The sequence below is a fragment of the Cardiocondyla obscurior genome, linkage group LG04 (assembly GCF_019399895.1).
Source record: "Cardiocondyla obscurior isolate alpha-2009 linkage group LG04, Cobs3.1, whole genome shotgun sequence".
Taxonomy (NCBI): Eukaryota; Metazoa; Arthropoda; class Insecta; order Hymenoptera; family Formicidae; genus Cardiocondyla; species Cardiocondyla obscurior.
The window spans coordinates 6,485,709-6,501,282 of record NC_091867.1 but is presented as its reverse complement, the minus strand read 5'-3'; the positions used below and the strand labels follow the sequence as shown (position 1 = coordinate 6,501,282).

The following is a 15,574-nucleotide window of genomic DNA, read 5'->3' as shown; positions in this document are numbered from 1 at the left end:
TCTTAAATAACCTAAATAATGCACTAATTTTTATTTTAAAATTTAATTTGATGATACTAATCTGCGTGATTTTTGCCACAGGCATGCAGTGTCCACCGGGTATGCCGCAAAACCGAATGCCAGGCCAACCTGGAATGAAACCAACAGATGTAAGCAACCCTATGTGGGGTCATCCCGGAGCTCCGGGCGGACGTAATGGAACATGGACAGACGGGCCGCACGATACTGCATCTTGGGATGATCCTAAGACACCGGCTACATGGAACGAACCTCCATTAAATCCCGGTTGGGGTGGTCCAACTGCGCACAAGCCAAAGCCTATGGGACCTGCCGGTAGTTGGACCGATTCTGATATGGATCCTACTCCTAGTTGGGCGCATCCTGCAAAGCCTGCTTTAACGAAAGAAGTTATTTGGAATAGTCGCGAGTTTCGTTACCTTTGCGATTTAGGATTTAAGGTACGATATCTTTGACGTTTTATTTTGAATATCCTGTGTATATATATATATATATATATATATATATATATATATATATATATATATATATATATATATATATATATATATATAAATCGTAAAATAAATTATTATTCTTATTTTTTTAGAAAGAGGATGTCGAGGTAGCATTAAGAAACCGAGAGATGAACCGAGAAGAAGCATTGGAACTTCTCAATCAATTACGTCCTGTCGATCAGTGGAGACGTCACGAGACACATTCCGGTTACGATCCGGCACACCAAACAACCACCACGCCAGCTTATCCCCGATTTAATCACGTCGGACAACAGATGTCATTCCCTCCGGTAAGTTTAATTCATATTAAGTATTCTTATTTTGTTAAATAATTTTTAGAAGTTTTTCTAACAAAAGAATATTTGCAAATGCGGAGTAGTTACTAACTGTTTTTTTTTCTTACGTGTGATGAATTTTTTTTAATTATTATTGTTTGGAAATAATAACGACTGATTTGTTGAAAAAATATGAAATATGAATATAAAGAAAGAGATGTAAATTCTTGATTGATATCTAGGAAAGAAAGTGTACTTTTTACAGTTTTTTCATTGAAAAAATAAAGAAAAAAAAGAGAAAGAGAAAATTCGTTTGGGGTACAATTTGTATTTAACTTAGGGTGGCGGCGGAGTGCCCAGTGGGGCAACCAGTGGGGGCGTGGGTGGGTCTGTCACCAGTGCTAGTCTTCTCAAGCTTCAGCAACAGCAACAGCAGCAAACAGCTGTTCCGTTACAGCAACAGCAACCAAGTACCAATACGCCACAACCCCCTTTCAACCAGGTGAAACTCATATTTAACGAAATTCCATATATTTTTTACATATACATTGGAGTTTTATAGTTTTTAAATATTTATTTCTTTGATTACGAGAAATTTACAATAAGATAAATGTTTAATTTTATCACCATGTGAATAGCACTACGAGTTTTAACATAAAACTTTTTTTTTTATACAGAAAAATAATCAAAAATTAATATTTTATAGTGTATTTTGATTAAAAAGATTTACATACATTGTGAATACTTGCAAGAAAATTTATAGTAAAAATTATTTTTTATTCGCCACATTTATTAATAAAATTTATTGGGTCGTAATCTTATGGGTTGGATAGTTAATATTATTATTTTTACCAAGTAATGACAATTCTCTTTCTATTTCTTATATTAGCTTACATTTAATTATTTTGTTTAGCGTAATTTTTAAATGCACGATTAATTTTTAAATTTGCGTTTGAAGTTATATTAATCCTATGCATGTTAATCACTATTATGTTACTAATAAAGTATTAACATTTTATAACCATTCGATAAACAATACATACAATACAATTGGTATTAATTACAATAATTTACGTTTTAAAAATATAATTATGTATCTATTTTAATTTTTTAATCGGATTAATATAAATTTACAATTAATAATGCTAATAAAATAATAATGATAAAATTAATTTTCAGGCATCTCGCGCATCGCAAAATCAACCAAGTACACAGCAATTGCGAATGCTTGTGCAACAAATTCAATTAGCCGTACACGAGGGATATTTGAATCATCAAATTTTAAATCAACCATTGGCCCCTCAAACTTTGATGCTACTAAATCAGTTACTGCAACAGATTAAAGTCCTGCAGCAGTTACATCAACAGCATGCTGTTCAAAATACGATGAAGGGAAGCAACCAGTCCGCTTTGCAGATCAGTGTTCAGATCACAAAGACTAAGCAGCAGATCACGAATTTGCAAAATCAAATCGCGGTTCAACAGGCGACATACATGAAACAACAGCAGCAACATCCAGCTCCTCCATCGCAAGCATCGGAATATTACAAATCTTCCGTGCACGATCCTATGTCAGCTCTGCAAAACAGTTTCAGCGATTTGGCAATGAACAAAGAACCCCCAGTGGTACGTATCCGTGATTTATAGAAGAAATATAAAATTTATATACGAGCAGTTATAATTTTAATCTATATTTTTACGTTATTTTTTATAGAGTCAGCAACAATCGAGATTAAATCAGTGGAAATTGCCATCGATTGACAAGGACGGCGATTTGGTATCAAATGATTTTTCTCGTGCTCCCGGAACGACGAGCAAGCCACCGGCAACACCTGGTGGATTGACTCAGTCGCATAGCAGTCCGAATATGAATCCCTTGCTAGGTCAGGGAGACGGTACATGGTCTTCTCGACTTGGTGACAGTGGCTGGCCTGATCCGAGCAATAGCGATTCAACCGATGGAAAAGACTGGCAACCAGGCGGTGCCGCATATACTGATCTCGTGCCAGAGTTTGAGCCAGGGAAGCCATGGAAGGTAATCCATTTCCAATACCGTCAAATATTACTACTTTTATAATGAATATTTAAACGTTAAAAAAAAAAAAAAAAAAAAATATATATATATATAAAATTTGCGAATTATTGATATATTGTATATAACAAAAACAGTGTGTTAGTATTTAATGCTTATCCAGGTCCACCTATATTTCATTTCATTTTAGGGTACCCAGATAAAAAGCATCGAAGATGATCCTAGCATCACTCCTGGCTCTGTTGTACGTTCTCCGTTGTCTCTGGCCACAATTAAAGACACTGACACGATCTTTTCATCGAGCAGCAAAACGTCACCGCCACCGCAAACAGCTAATCCTGATACGTCAATACCAAGTTTGAGCAACTCTACATGGACATTTAATCCGCCAGCTACTACACCTAGTGCATTTACTAGGTAACAATTTTAAATTAAATAAATTATATTAATTAAATTACATTATACAATTAATATAATTTAATTAAATTAATAATAATAAAAAATAAATTTTAATTTTAGTTTATGATGAGCGTACATTATCGCTGCTTTTTTTCTCGAATACTTTTTAAACATTTAATTCAATATCTACAGCACTTCCAAAAATACATGGGGAGAATCCGCTCCTCCGCCTACTGCCGTGACTTCGGAACTTTGGGGTGCACCGATGAGCAAAGCACGCGGTCCACCTCCTGGTTTGAGCAGCAAAGGAGCTACGAACACGAGCAATGGCTGGGGTGCCGGTTTAGGAAGTGTTAGTAGGTCATCTAGTTCGTGGAACTCAGGCTGGATGTCTACTTGGCTTCTGCTAAAGAATCTTACTCCACAAATCGACGGCTCTACTTTGAAGACGTTGTGCATGCAGCATGGACCGGTTCAAGATTTCCGTCTCTACCAGAATCATGGAATAGCTCTGACAAAATATTCCTCTCGCGACGAAGCAATCAAGGTAATATATAATTCGCTGCTTTTTTTTTTAAAGAATCTAATTTAACTAATATATATTTTTTATTCTTAATAATAACTATTTAATTATTGATTTTTTTTAGGCTCAAGGAGCCCTAAACAATTGCGTCCTGGGTAACACAACGATATTTGCCGAGTCACCCGCAGAGAGCGAGGTTGCTACGATTCTGCAGCAACTCGGTCACGGCGGACAGCAACAAGCCGGTGGTTCCGGAGGAGCTGGTTGGGGCCTTAGACCAACTAATAAAGCTGGCCCACCGCCCGACACATGGGGAGGCAGCTCTAGTCAACTCTGGGGCGCTCCGCCCACCAGTAATTCCCTATGGAGCAACGCGGGAATTGACAACAGCGATCAGCAACGAGCAACTCCCAGTTCTCTCAACTCGTACTTACCGGGAGATCTCTTGGGAGGTGAGTCGATGTAGAGAACGAGAGGCCATCCGCCCGAAATTTCGTCAAATAACTAAAAAGCCCACTTGCTTTATTACGCAAGTCCAGATATGCAGCTCGGCTGACGCAACTTCGTGATTGAATGTACATTACTTCCCTTTTAGTCCCCGCCTCTCATTTCTTTAAGATAACACGATTACATTTTGTATATCTTAGTATTATCATGTATCGATCAGTGTCTTTGGCTGAAGCGGATGCCAGACGTATCCGTTTGTGTAGTTATTGAAGAAAAGACGAGCACATGAGAGGACGCGGGAGTAGAAGGGAGGCTTAGAGAATGACAGAGAGTGTGAACGAGAGAGAAAGAAAGAGTGCGAGAGAATGAGACGGACGAGGTCTTCACGAAACGTCAATTATATTGCTAAGAAACGCAATTAACTATAACGAATTACTTAACAAAAAAAGAAAAAAAAACATTATTACCCTCGTATCCGCCTTGAGTAGAACACGCGTAAGCAAGAGAAAAAGAAGTCGCGGTGGCACGCAGCCAGTTCGTGCGATAAATATCTAATTTTACATGACAAGCCACACTTAATACACATACACATACACAACACGTTCGTCGACAAAATACAGACGAGAACGAGAAGGCACATGCAAATATTAATTTTGCGGTCGCGTCATTACTCTAAGGAGATCTATGGATTGCGGAAGATCAAGCTGTACCAACTACAACGGTCTCTTTATTAATGTAGTGGTGCGTATATTGCGTGCGATTTGTCACGACTAACGACAAACCAGCGAGGTTCTTGTCGTTTCCAAGCCAACCTAGTAAGCATTTCTAATCTGAAGATAACGCGTAGAAGAAGGCAGATGAAGAAGACAAAAAGAGAACTCCGCGCTTTCCGCCATTCAATCGCAAATGGCGGGCGCTTTTCATTGAAGATTTATCGGCCGAGGGTCTCTGATCAGGTCAAAGAGTGTTCCATTTTTGCTGGACAGTTCTGAAGACTGCAGCGAGTATCAAACGTAGACTGTATCAATCTAATCAAAAGAAAGAAACCTTAAACAAAAAAAAAAAAAAACAAAAAAAACAAGCATTGACGTCGCTGCCTGGTGTTCTGCCCCGACCCACGTCCCCCGTCCCCCACCGTACTCTCCGGAGCCCCCACGAATAATGTGGAAAGAACAAGGAATGCAGGGATATCAGATCAACTGGGCAACGACGCAACGATACCAAATGTTATCGCAATAACGTAAATTTTATTCTATATTAAATCTAGATGCCACCTGTCGTGCCAATGTCCAGTGTGTCTCTTTACCATTTATTAATGTAGAATTTAAAAGAAAAAAAAAAAATAAAAAAGAAGAAAGAAAAGTTACACGCGAGAGAAAGAACGAGGGAAGAAAATGGCGAGATGAAGATTGAAGGAAGACCGAGGGAAAAGTGCCGACGAAACGACTGGCGAGCACGGCCGAAAGTCGGGTTTACGTGAAGTAAACGCGAAGACCTGTAACGAGCGCTACGTACTGGTCTCCGGTACGTAGAACATTACGCTTCTCATTAGTGATGTTCGAACTGGAGGAGTCACTACGATTCGCGTGGGATCACAACGCGAGAGAGCAACGGCGATGCTACGAACGTATGGCATTTATTACGGGCGCATTGCGTAGCTCGGTCTAGGGTGAATTAAAAATTAGTTTTTCTCTTCAACGTCAAAGGTACCTGAACGGACTGATAACCAAACGACGAACAAGCGAACCGTTATTTACTCATGCACAACAGTTTTACTTTCCGCTTCTCCGCGTCGGCGGAGTGTATTTTTTTCTTTTTTTTTTTCTTTTTTTTTTCCTTTTTTCGGAAGCGTTTCGCGAGATCAATCACTGGCGCAACCGCGAACGACATGAGAGAGGCGGCTTTTTTTCCTTCGCGAACTGAAAGAAGTAGAAGAGAGAAGCAAGAGAGAGAAAATTATATATATATAAATATATATTACATGTGTAAGCGTATATAAGAACTAGAAGGAAAAAAAGATACAATCAGGATGCTGTTCAGCGAGACGCGCGCAATAAAAGTGAACAACTACATACACACAACACGTCGATCACACACGTTTGGCATACGTGACTGAACCTGCATACTTGCAGTTAAATGTCAAACACGCCAAGCTGAGGAAACGTACAGTAGCATTGGTCGACAACGATTCCGCCGCTTCCATGAGATCGGTCGATCCTCGCGGATACCGGACCATATATCCTTCGGCGTATCAATAAATCAAAACATTGGGGATTTTTATATATTCGCTGCCTTCCAAGGGGGAGAGAAGGGAGAAAGAAAGGGATCGCTTCTCGCGGGGAGACGTCATCAAAAAGTATTTCGCGAGGACGGGGCGCATCGGTCCATGCTGATGACCGCGCGACGAGAAATCCGCGTGGTTCCTCCGGTCGTGTCGCTTCGACTCTGTCGGCCAGTGTTGTCATGCGTAATATTTAATTTTAATATTTTCGTAAGAACGCATAATCTAAGATATTCATAATTACTGTGTAGCGTAAATAGGGTTCGGGCGGAAGTGGTTGAAAGATATACGACGATGCGATTATGACGACTACGTGAGCTGCCCTTGCGAAAACAATACACGAAAAAGAAAAAAATTACAAAAAAAAAAAAAAGTAGTAAAAGAGCGCCGCTTGTGAGAGTCGTTCTTGTACATAACTGCGTCGTATTCCTGAGAACGGAACACCACGCAAGTCGGGGAGAGCGAGCTTTTAAGCGGTGACACTGGGGATAGTATTAAGACGGTAGTGTTTAAGGCGATGAAAGTAAGGCAGTGTGATCGCTTAAGGGCTTTAAAGCTTCAGATCGATTCCATTTACTGTTCATGGACGGGTTCGTCCGAGGATTGAATCTGTGGACTTCGTCTGCCCCGTCGCTTCTTTTAAATTCGTGAAAATGTTTAAAGGGGGCGGAAAAGAAAATTTTTTAATTAGATTGACATTTAATTATTATAATAATTGACAAAATAAATTCCTCGCTGCCTTTTCCGATTGCCTTCGAAATCAGAGCCACGACGAGTCTCACGAGAGATACGACGAGTGGAAATTAAAATCGGAAGCTGATCGAACTGTCAATTTGGACCTTTCGAGTTGCGTGACCGACTGCTCTCAGAAATACGACGCGGGTCTCATAAAAATCTCTCATTACTATGTTATATAGTAACACAGGCATCCTCCCTCTGTGCGTACATATATATATGTAATATGTATATGTATGGCGTAACGCCTCCCTACATTTTACTTAACAAAGCTTAGCAGTGTGTAGGAACGGGAGTATGCGGGGAAATCGCGCTAGGTGTAATTACTCTATGAACTTATGCTGCACGCTTATGCTACGTACCCTAAATCTATGATTATCGAACTACCGATACTACTAACTAGGTAACGACATAGCTGTATTTGTGGGTGATAAGCTCTGACAAGGATTGGCGAAACAATTCACCGAATGAAATCTTGGAATAATTATTTTAAGAGGACTAGAGTAAACGGTAGGGAGTTTTTAAATGGGAATATATAATGGCGTTCTAACAGTTGTATAGATTTTAAGGGTGTAAACTTAGGACGTAAGTGTTTGAAGACTTAAATTCATGGATGCAGGTGAAGAGGCAGGCGATAGAATGAATGAAGCTGAGTGGAAAAGAAAAAGAAAAAAAAAATTGAGTCAGTGAAACAAATGAAGCGAGTAAATGAGGGAAATAAACGTAAAGGAACAAGTAGAAGCAAAAATCTAATTACTAGCTTTCACAAAAACGAAACGCGGTATGAAAGTAGAGCACGCGAATATCATTCGTTTGCTTTTTTCCCATACCTGCAAACATGCGTTTTCATTACAGTTTTTTTTTTTTCTTTTTTTATTTAGTTTCGGTAAACATTTCAAGTGCAAGGCGAGTGAATTAGCGTACGCTAATTTGAAGAGGGCTAATTGAGAGATCGAATCATATTTGGAGGGCCGTTAATTTTGAAAATCAAAGGGGAATTCTTCCCCGAGTTAGCCAAGAACGTAAATCGGATAACCTAACGCTAATTTGTTGTGATAACAGTGATTAATAGCCAAGGTATTTATATTTAGGTGTTTAGGGTCTCTTACAGTGTGAGTATGGGATAATTCATATAATCCGACGGATTTCAATATTAGTACCGTAAAGCTTAAGGGATAAATTTCAATCGCGTGCATAAGTAATCGCGGTAATAATAGTAATGATAAAAAAAAAAAATAATATCTGTAATAATAATTGAACGACGGAGAGAAACAAAACAACCAATTGGGAGTAGCCGATCGGCGAAACCGAGCATGAATTGCTGAAAAATGAATTATTGACTTTCATATATGTAGAGAAAATATATAAATATATATAAAAATATATATATACACACATATATAAAGCCCCCCGAAAGGTGCAAAATGCGTACTTGTAAATGTGCGTGCGTGAAATCTGTGCGTATATACTGCGGGCACGTTTGGGTGGAACGATCGGTCGATCATCGCGATGAAAATAGTGCGAGATACAATGATAATACACATTCGTGTGCGCATATATGTGTATTATAATTTTTAATGCGATAAGGGTGATATTGGGAGTAATATAAAAAGTATAATTTTTAATTGTTCGAACACTTTAACGATACCGACACGCGTAGCCTATCGCTTATTCGTGTTTTATAGCGAGTTAACTTTAATCTTTCTAACTCGTTGCCTTTTATTATTCGATACATTTCACACAGATACATTCACACTAATGCACACGCGGTGACGCGTGGTCGTGAGACAACAAACACGATAAATTCGATAAAAATGGACTGACTAGCGGATGTAAGATAATAATTAAATTTGTTAATGCATATACACGCGCACACACCTGGAAATATTGCTACAAAGCAGTTGTTTTATTGACGATTAATAACAGCTGAAAAACAAAAGAGGTAGAAAAGTCCAGTAAATAAAAAGAGGAAAAAAAAATAGTTAATGGGACAAGAAAGTAAATTATTCGTATATCATTCTGACAGTGTGAGATTTTTACACGATCTTTGTTTCTATTTTGAGCTAGTTTTTAATTTGTATACGTGTGTGAGTGTGTGTGTGTGTGTGTGTGCGTGTCTTTGCCAATATATATTTATGGATTATTTCTATCAATGCGGATAAAATTTAATTTCGGTTTAACTTGCATTTTTTCTTGTTCCAATTCTTAAAATTAAGAAAGATAAAAGGCAAGTTAAACCGAGATTAAAGTTAATCTGCGTTGGTAGAAATGGCTCCCAAGTCGAGTAAATTTCGTTTTCTTTTTATAATATTCATTGTAGAAATTGAGACTCACGTTATATAAGAAAATGAGTTTGAAAAATCTGTTTTTAGAAGCACGTTAATTTTTTACTCTCAAATTTTATGCAATGATATTTTATCACATTACTATTAAAATGAAATATTTTTATACGAAGGAGATAAGTAAAGGAAGTAGGTGAGTCTGTAGGTCGTAAGACGTCCGTTGTGTCCCGGAAGTACTTCAAGATAACGGAAATGACGGTGGAACGGCGGTTCTCGTTTAATATCTGTTTCGTTCGTGACATTGATACTTTTGTAGATAGAAAATAATTCGATCAAAAATAAAAAAAAAAATAATAAAAAACGCGCGAACGTTCCAAATAAAGCAGTATCATTGCTGTCGTATGTGATAACAAAAATAATTCTTTAACAAGTTGTGTAATCGAAGCGAAACTTGCGACAGCGATTTTGCGACAACCTATTTATAGAAGAAAAAAAAAAAAAAAAAACGAAAGAAAATTCGAGTCGGTAGTCCTAGCGAGATTTTTCAATCTCTCGGGAAGGTTCGCATTTATTGTCGGGTGACAATCGCTTCATATCAATTCGCAACAATAATGGTACAAATGATCGTATACAACAGTATTCTAATTCCTCGTTACGCCGCACGCGGTCGTGCATTACGTGCAATAGCTCGTCAAAACGCTTACATAGAGTTACATTAATTATTAATTAGAACATATCGCCTCGCCGTTGCGCCGTCATTACGACTCGTCGGCTTTCTTTTCGCGCGGCTAATAATCTAATTTTTTTTTTTTTTTTTTACGCGTGCCTTTCCCTTCCTTCGGACATTGTGTAATTGTAAGACCCGATCACTGAACTTCCGTCTGATATTTTTATAAAGCCTGACTTACGACGACTTGGGACGTCGCTCTAATGTCATTCTTTTAAGTACCGCCGAGGGATCAATGTCGAAATCGCGCTGTTAGTGAAGCCAGTATTTCGTTTCATGACGCTTTCATCCCGGTCGTTAGGGCGATTTATCCGTTCGACAGAGTCCGGCGCGCGTGACAGCCGCGATTCCGAGATGCGCAAATGGTCCGTAAGAAAAAGATTATCCAGGTCTTATAAGTCGATATCGTCGTGTTATACCACATCACTTAGTACAGCATTAGCTATTGTTCAGAAATATCAGCGTTGCTCCGTCAAGCTGATGTAACGCTCTATTATGGACCATAATTACGATCAGGCCTCACGGTCACAGGCGATCGCGGCTGAGTTTTTCCCGGCGCGTGTTAGTTCGCGTGCGCCAAGTCGCTTGAAATTCTTTAAAGTAGTAGAAACGAAATCTTTGAATCGGACCACGTCTGTGAAGTGTATTAGATCGGTAGTTTAAAAGAGCCGCTCTGTTTCGGTTATTATTTGGAATCCTATCCTAGTCGGAGTCATGAAAATAGTCAAATTGGAATTTCGAACGGACCCAAGACCATTTAATTGTTTTAGAAACACGCCGCTTATCATGATGAATAACTTGCACCGATTACTTTGGTAATTATCTTTGACTTAAGAAGGTTCTCGCACGCTTGTAGTTCCGATGATTGATTCCAGGTTACAGGATACGGTTCGAATTTCGTTTATTAACTGCACGTATCGATTCGAGTTCTAGATAATTACGTGGCGTAAAATATATATTTTACGCACGGGGTCCATGTTTGCTACAAGTCCGAGATGTGACACAAATTATTTTTGGTCGTAACAGATAAATGATTCGCGAGATGTAGCACAAAATGTTTCTTCCACTGCGGATCTAAACAAACTCCCGTGTTTCCTAGTAATTGAGTCACTAATTTAGTATCGCGTATAATTTATGTACATATAGAATGCATTTCGTTTTTACCTATTTGATCGCACATCGGAACTTTGCGTTGATAAAACTAGACGCGACAGAACGCGAAAGTATCCCCGAAAACAGTATCTTATTGAACTGTATAAACGGTTAATTAATTAATTAATGTGTTAAATCCGCGTTAACGATTCCTGTACGTTACAGTCTCATGTTAACATAGATATAGAAAGAAAATAATTCAGTTTATTGAGGTTGATTAACGTTACTCATTTGGCAAGCAGCTGACTTAGGAAATAAAACTTAGAAAATAAGTAATTCTACGTGTGGAAATTCAGAAAAATTCGATAGGAAAGGATTTTGGGAAAAGTCGAAGGATGGTTAACGGAAGCTTTTGGTATTTTACGCAAAGTATTTTCTTTAGTCGTCGACTTAGAAAATTGTTCAGGAACTTTTTGCTTCGGGTCGTTTCGATCACCGGACAGCAGTATTATACTCGGGACACATTACACGTACACACGTTCATAATTTGACACAGGATTTGCGATATTAATCTCATATCAGACCTTAATACCGGCATTAAACTCAGAATCGTTTGTAATAATGCTTGTTTATAGTCATATAAACAGTTACGTTCCGAAATTTCTAATCTCTAGTCTCACTTTGTCATTCGCTCGTGCAAAACGAGGTTCTTCTCACTTATTTGGTATTGTATCTTTAATATTAAATTCATATATATATATATATATATATATATATATATATATATATATATATATAAATCAACGATTTGTAAGCCTACAGTGTTATTTCCTATGCGACTAAAAGACACGCGTTAAAGTACTTATTAGGAAGCTAAAAACAAAGTACCGCTCCGAAAACGAGGCTGCAGAATTAGCTTAAATAGAACGCGAAACCTCGCGAAGCGAAAAAGGTTTACTTTGGTGAAATAGCGCCTGAATATCTTTCGAGAAATTAAATTGCTGAATACTGAATATTTCGTTACGCTAACAGCTGGAATAATATTTGAAATCTTTCTAAGGTTGCGATATTTATTCGAGTGTTAAGAGGCAAGATATTAAAACACGAAAATTAAATAACGAATGTGATGATAAAAGAATTTAATTGACACGTATACAAGAAATTAAATTTATTTTAAAAGTAAGCACACGCCAGTGTGGCGGAGTTAACAGATAGTTATTTTATATATATTATAAATGCAATCGGCTTTAATACATTATCTGCAGAGTTTATTTTTTCACATTTTGTAAAATATTATTTAAGTGTTTCAATTATTACCATATTGATGCACATAAATATATAATCAAAATTGAAAATTTAGAAAGTTTCTTCACCTGCAGAAAATGGATTATTTTTAACGTCTTTATAATTGTATTGAGGATTGCACAAAAAAAAAGAAAAAAAAAAATAAAGTTTGAAAATTAACAATGAGTAACTCAATTTTCGTTGGTTTTGTATCATGATTTAAAGATTTTAGAAAATTTTACAGTTCGAGTTTTGTAAATTTTATATATGCTTCTATACGCCTTTAGCTTGCACATGATTTGATGTGATACCACTGTGTTATACAATTTTTATTGGCTCGCCAAATCAATCAACGAACTGATCGTGTGGATTGTAACGCTGCGTAACACGTTTATTTAATACCTGTAGCAGATGATTATAAAGGAAATCGATTCTTTCGTATTAAACAATGCTGCATTGCGAGATATATGTTGTACCTAGGTTATGTAAACTTTAGACTGAATATTTTGTGTAATAAATATGACCGGCAGATGCAATCCTGCGTATGAATACAGAATATCAGGTCTAATATATCAGTATATGATTTATAAAAAGGAGTTTAAGTTATTTTCATGGATTTGTAAAAATAAATATTTTAGATTAAGCCCCATCGGGTTTTATTTTTGCTTTGTCTTTACTTATTACATATTTTGCCGCGTGTATTTTATTGCGATATTTAATTTATCTTGCAGTCCACGGACGCGAACTCGAGATCAAAATAGAGTATGGAATCGTGCGATCAGTTTTGAATATCGGTAAGCCCAATGATCAGCGTGGCGTAAATCCGCAGAAGGATGAAACGACACGTTTGTGGTCCAAAGAAACGTACAAATTTTTTTTTTCTGATAGCTCCGGTATTAATTGAGGGATGAAGCCGCGGGGTTGAAGTGCACAATACCGCAAGTTGAAATATTATTCCAGATGTGCCGCGTACGGAAACAAACGCTTGCAGTACGTGCTCCAACAGATCGAATGTAAAGAGAAAAAAAAAAGCAATAAGGGATAAAACGAAGGGCTTGTTAAACGTGTCGTATGCGGCAATTTAATCGGTGATTATTCCAAGCGTTGGTCTCTTCGCCGAGGGACGAGAGCGTGAGATGAGGAACAGTATAGTGCCATTTTTACCGACGCGAATTAACTTTAATCTCGGTTTAACTTGTCTTTTATCCCCTTCTAATTCTAAGAATTAAGACGAGATAAAAAGCAAGTTAAACCGAGATTAAATTTAATTCGCGTTGGTAGAGATGGTCCTTAAAGTGCCTCGAGTGCGAATGGCGTTTTTAAAATCTGGCAAAGCCCTCCACATTACTTATTTTTCACTTGAACGCGTATACCATTAGTAATAATAATAATATATTTAAAGCAACGCTCCGTCAACTTAAAGCAAAATTCGACGTTGAGTTCTTTGAGCTGCGATAACTTTCGCGTGCCACGTTTCGTCCTCGTCGCGATACCAAAATCCGAAAACCGATTGTAACGTCGATCGAAAAGACAGGAAAGGAAAAAAAAGAAAAAAAAATAGAGTAAGGAGGAAGAAAATAAAAAAGAATCTGTAGCCATCGCATACCGTACTCGCACGTATATACGCACACATCGCACGCGCGCCCATGTCTTATAGTGTAAAACTTGACATAAGGACTCCTTAGCTCTTAAGCGACGTTATTACGAATTAAGGGGGGGAAAAATAAAAAAGAAAGGAAAGAAGAGGAATTAACATACCCACATACATACACATACACATACATATACATCTGCAATGTGATATTCTCGTGTCTTGTCCGATAAGACAGACGTTCATTCTAACGAGTATAGTTGGCGTTTGTCCTTCTTTTCGCGTTAGTCTTTAAGGTACATCTATATAATAATATATTTAAGGGAAACTCTACATATACGTAAGAGATAATCCGGAAGTGTGTGTACGTGTTCGAAGGTTTTTGCGGATAAAGAGAAAAATGCTAAAAAAAAAAAAAGAAAAAAAAAACGAAAAAAAAAGAAAAAGAGAGAGAAACTCGCGTGACCGTGAAAACGACCAAAAATGTGCGAAGCCGAAAGGTGTACAATGTAATTTCGCGTTTTAGGGTAGATAACTGTTGGGAGGGAAACCAACGTCACAAGATCCGAGGGATGCGTCTATTAAGGGGCTCTATCTTCCCTTCGTTCTTCCCTTCCTGTCCTCCCGTCTCTTCTTTTCACTCCGCGGGCAAAAGTACTACGCTATCGCGTAGAAGGTTGTAAAAGTGCTCTCGCGAGCTTCTCAACGGAAGCAAAAGTTCCACTCAATCTCAATCTTTGTAGGGAGTGTGGGGAGTTAATCGTAACGCACGTTTTTTTTTTTTATCTTTCTTTTTCTTCTAAGAGTCCTGTTCTATCTACATATCCGAGAATTTCGCGTCCGTAGCGCTTAATGCCGCCGAGTAAAGTACTGTTGTCGTCCGTCGAAATTCTACGATTGCAGGAAGCGGCACGCGACGCGTCAGTGGCAAGCGCGTTATCTTCGTTGCGCAATCGTATGGAAGATAAAGCGTGACTATCGAGATGAAATTGCAAGCTACAATTACTTGCAATTTTTCATTCACCTTCTTCTCGCGAAATTCCCCGCTGAAACGTCTGCGATAGCCGATCAGATATCAAATGATTATATATATATTTTTATTATTATTACTATTTTTTTTTTTTTTTTAATAATTGATTTTGGACTCTCGCGCAGTTCAACGCGAAATAATATCTCGTACACGCGCCGAATAAGTATATTAATTTAGATTTTAACTCTCGCTGCTAAGTTCGTTTTTACGCTGTCGAATATCTACGATTTAGTTTCCGCATGAAGTTAACCGCGTCCTGCTGTGTTTCGACGTACCTGAAACCGGTGGTAAGGGTTTTATAAAAACATCTCGTAAGTTCTACGTGTAAAGCGCGACCTATATATTTCCAACGACGTGTATA

At 37.9% G+C, this 15,574-nt stretch overlaps 1 protein-coding gene across 7 annotated transcripts in view; it reads left to right on the top strand.

The window, feature by feature from the left end:
• Nucleotides 1-15,574, top strand: part of Gw (trinucleotide repeat containing adaptor protein gawky) — a 50,778-nt gene that overhangs the window by 18,606 nt on the left and 16,598 nt on the right. For 5 of the 7 annotated variants that reach the window (XM_070655195.1, XM_070655200.1, XM_070655196.1 and 2 more), the window contains exons 9-16: nt 82-458; nt 608-805; nt 1,131-1,292; nt 1,970-2,416; nt 2,505-2,825; nt 3,013-3,239; nt 3,414-3,768; nt 3,869-15,574. The exon at nt 3,869-15,574 is cut by the window's right edge and continues 16,598 nt beyond it. In XM_070655195.1, coding sequence (XP_070511296.1) covers nt 82-458; nt 608-805; nt 1,131-1,292; nt 1,970-2,416; nt 2,505-2,825; nt 3,013-3,239; nt 3,414-3,768; nt 3,869-4,210 — 2,429 coding nt within the window. In that variant the 3' untranslated portion in view covers nt 4,211-15,574. The remainder of the gene's footprint in view (nt 1-81; nt 459-607; nt 806-1,130; nt 1,293-1,969; nt 2,417-2,504; nt 2,826-3,012; nt 3,240-3,413; nt 3,769-3,868) is intronic. The other 2 variants (XM_070655201.1, XM_070655202.1) reach the window with 2 other exon arrangements.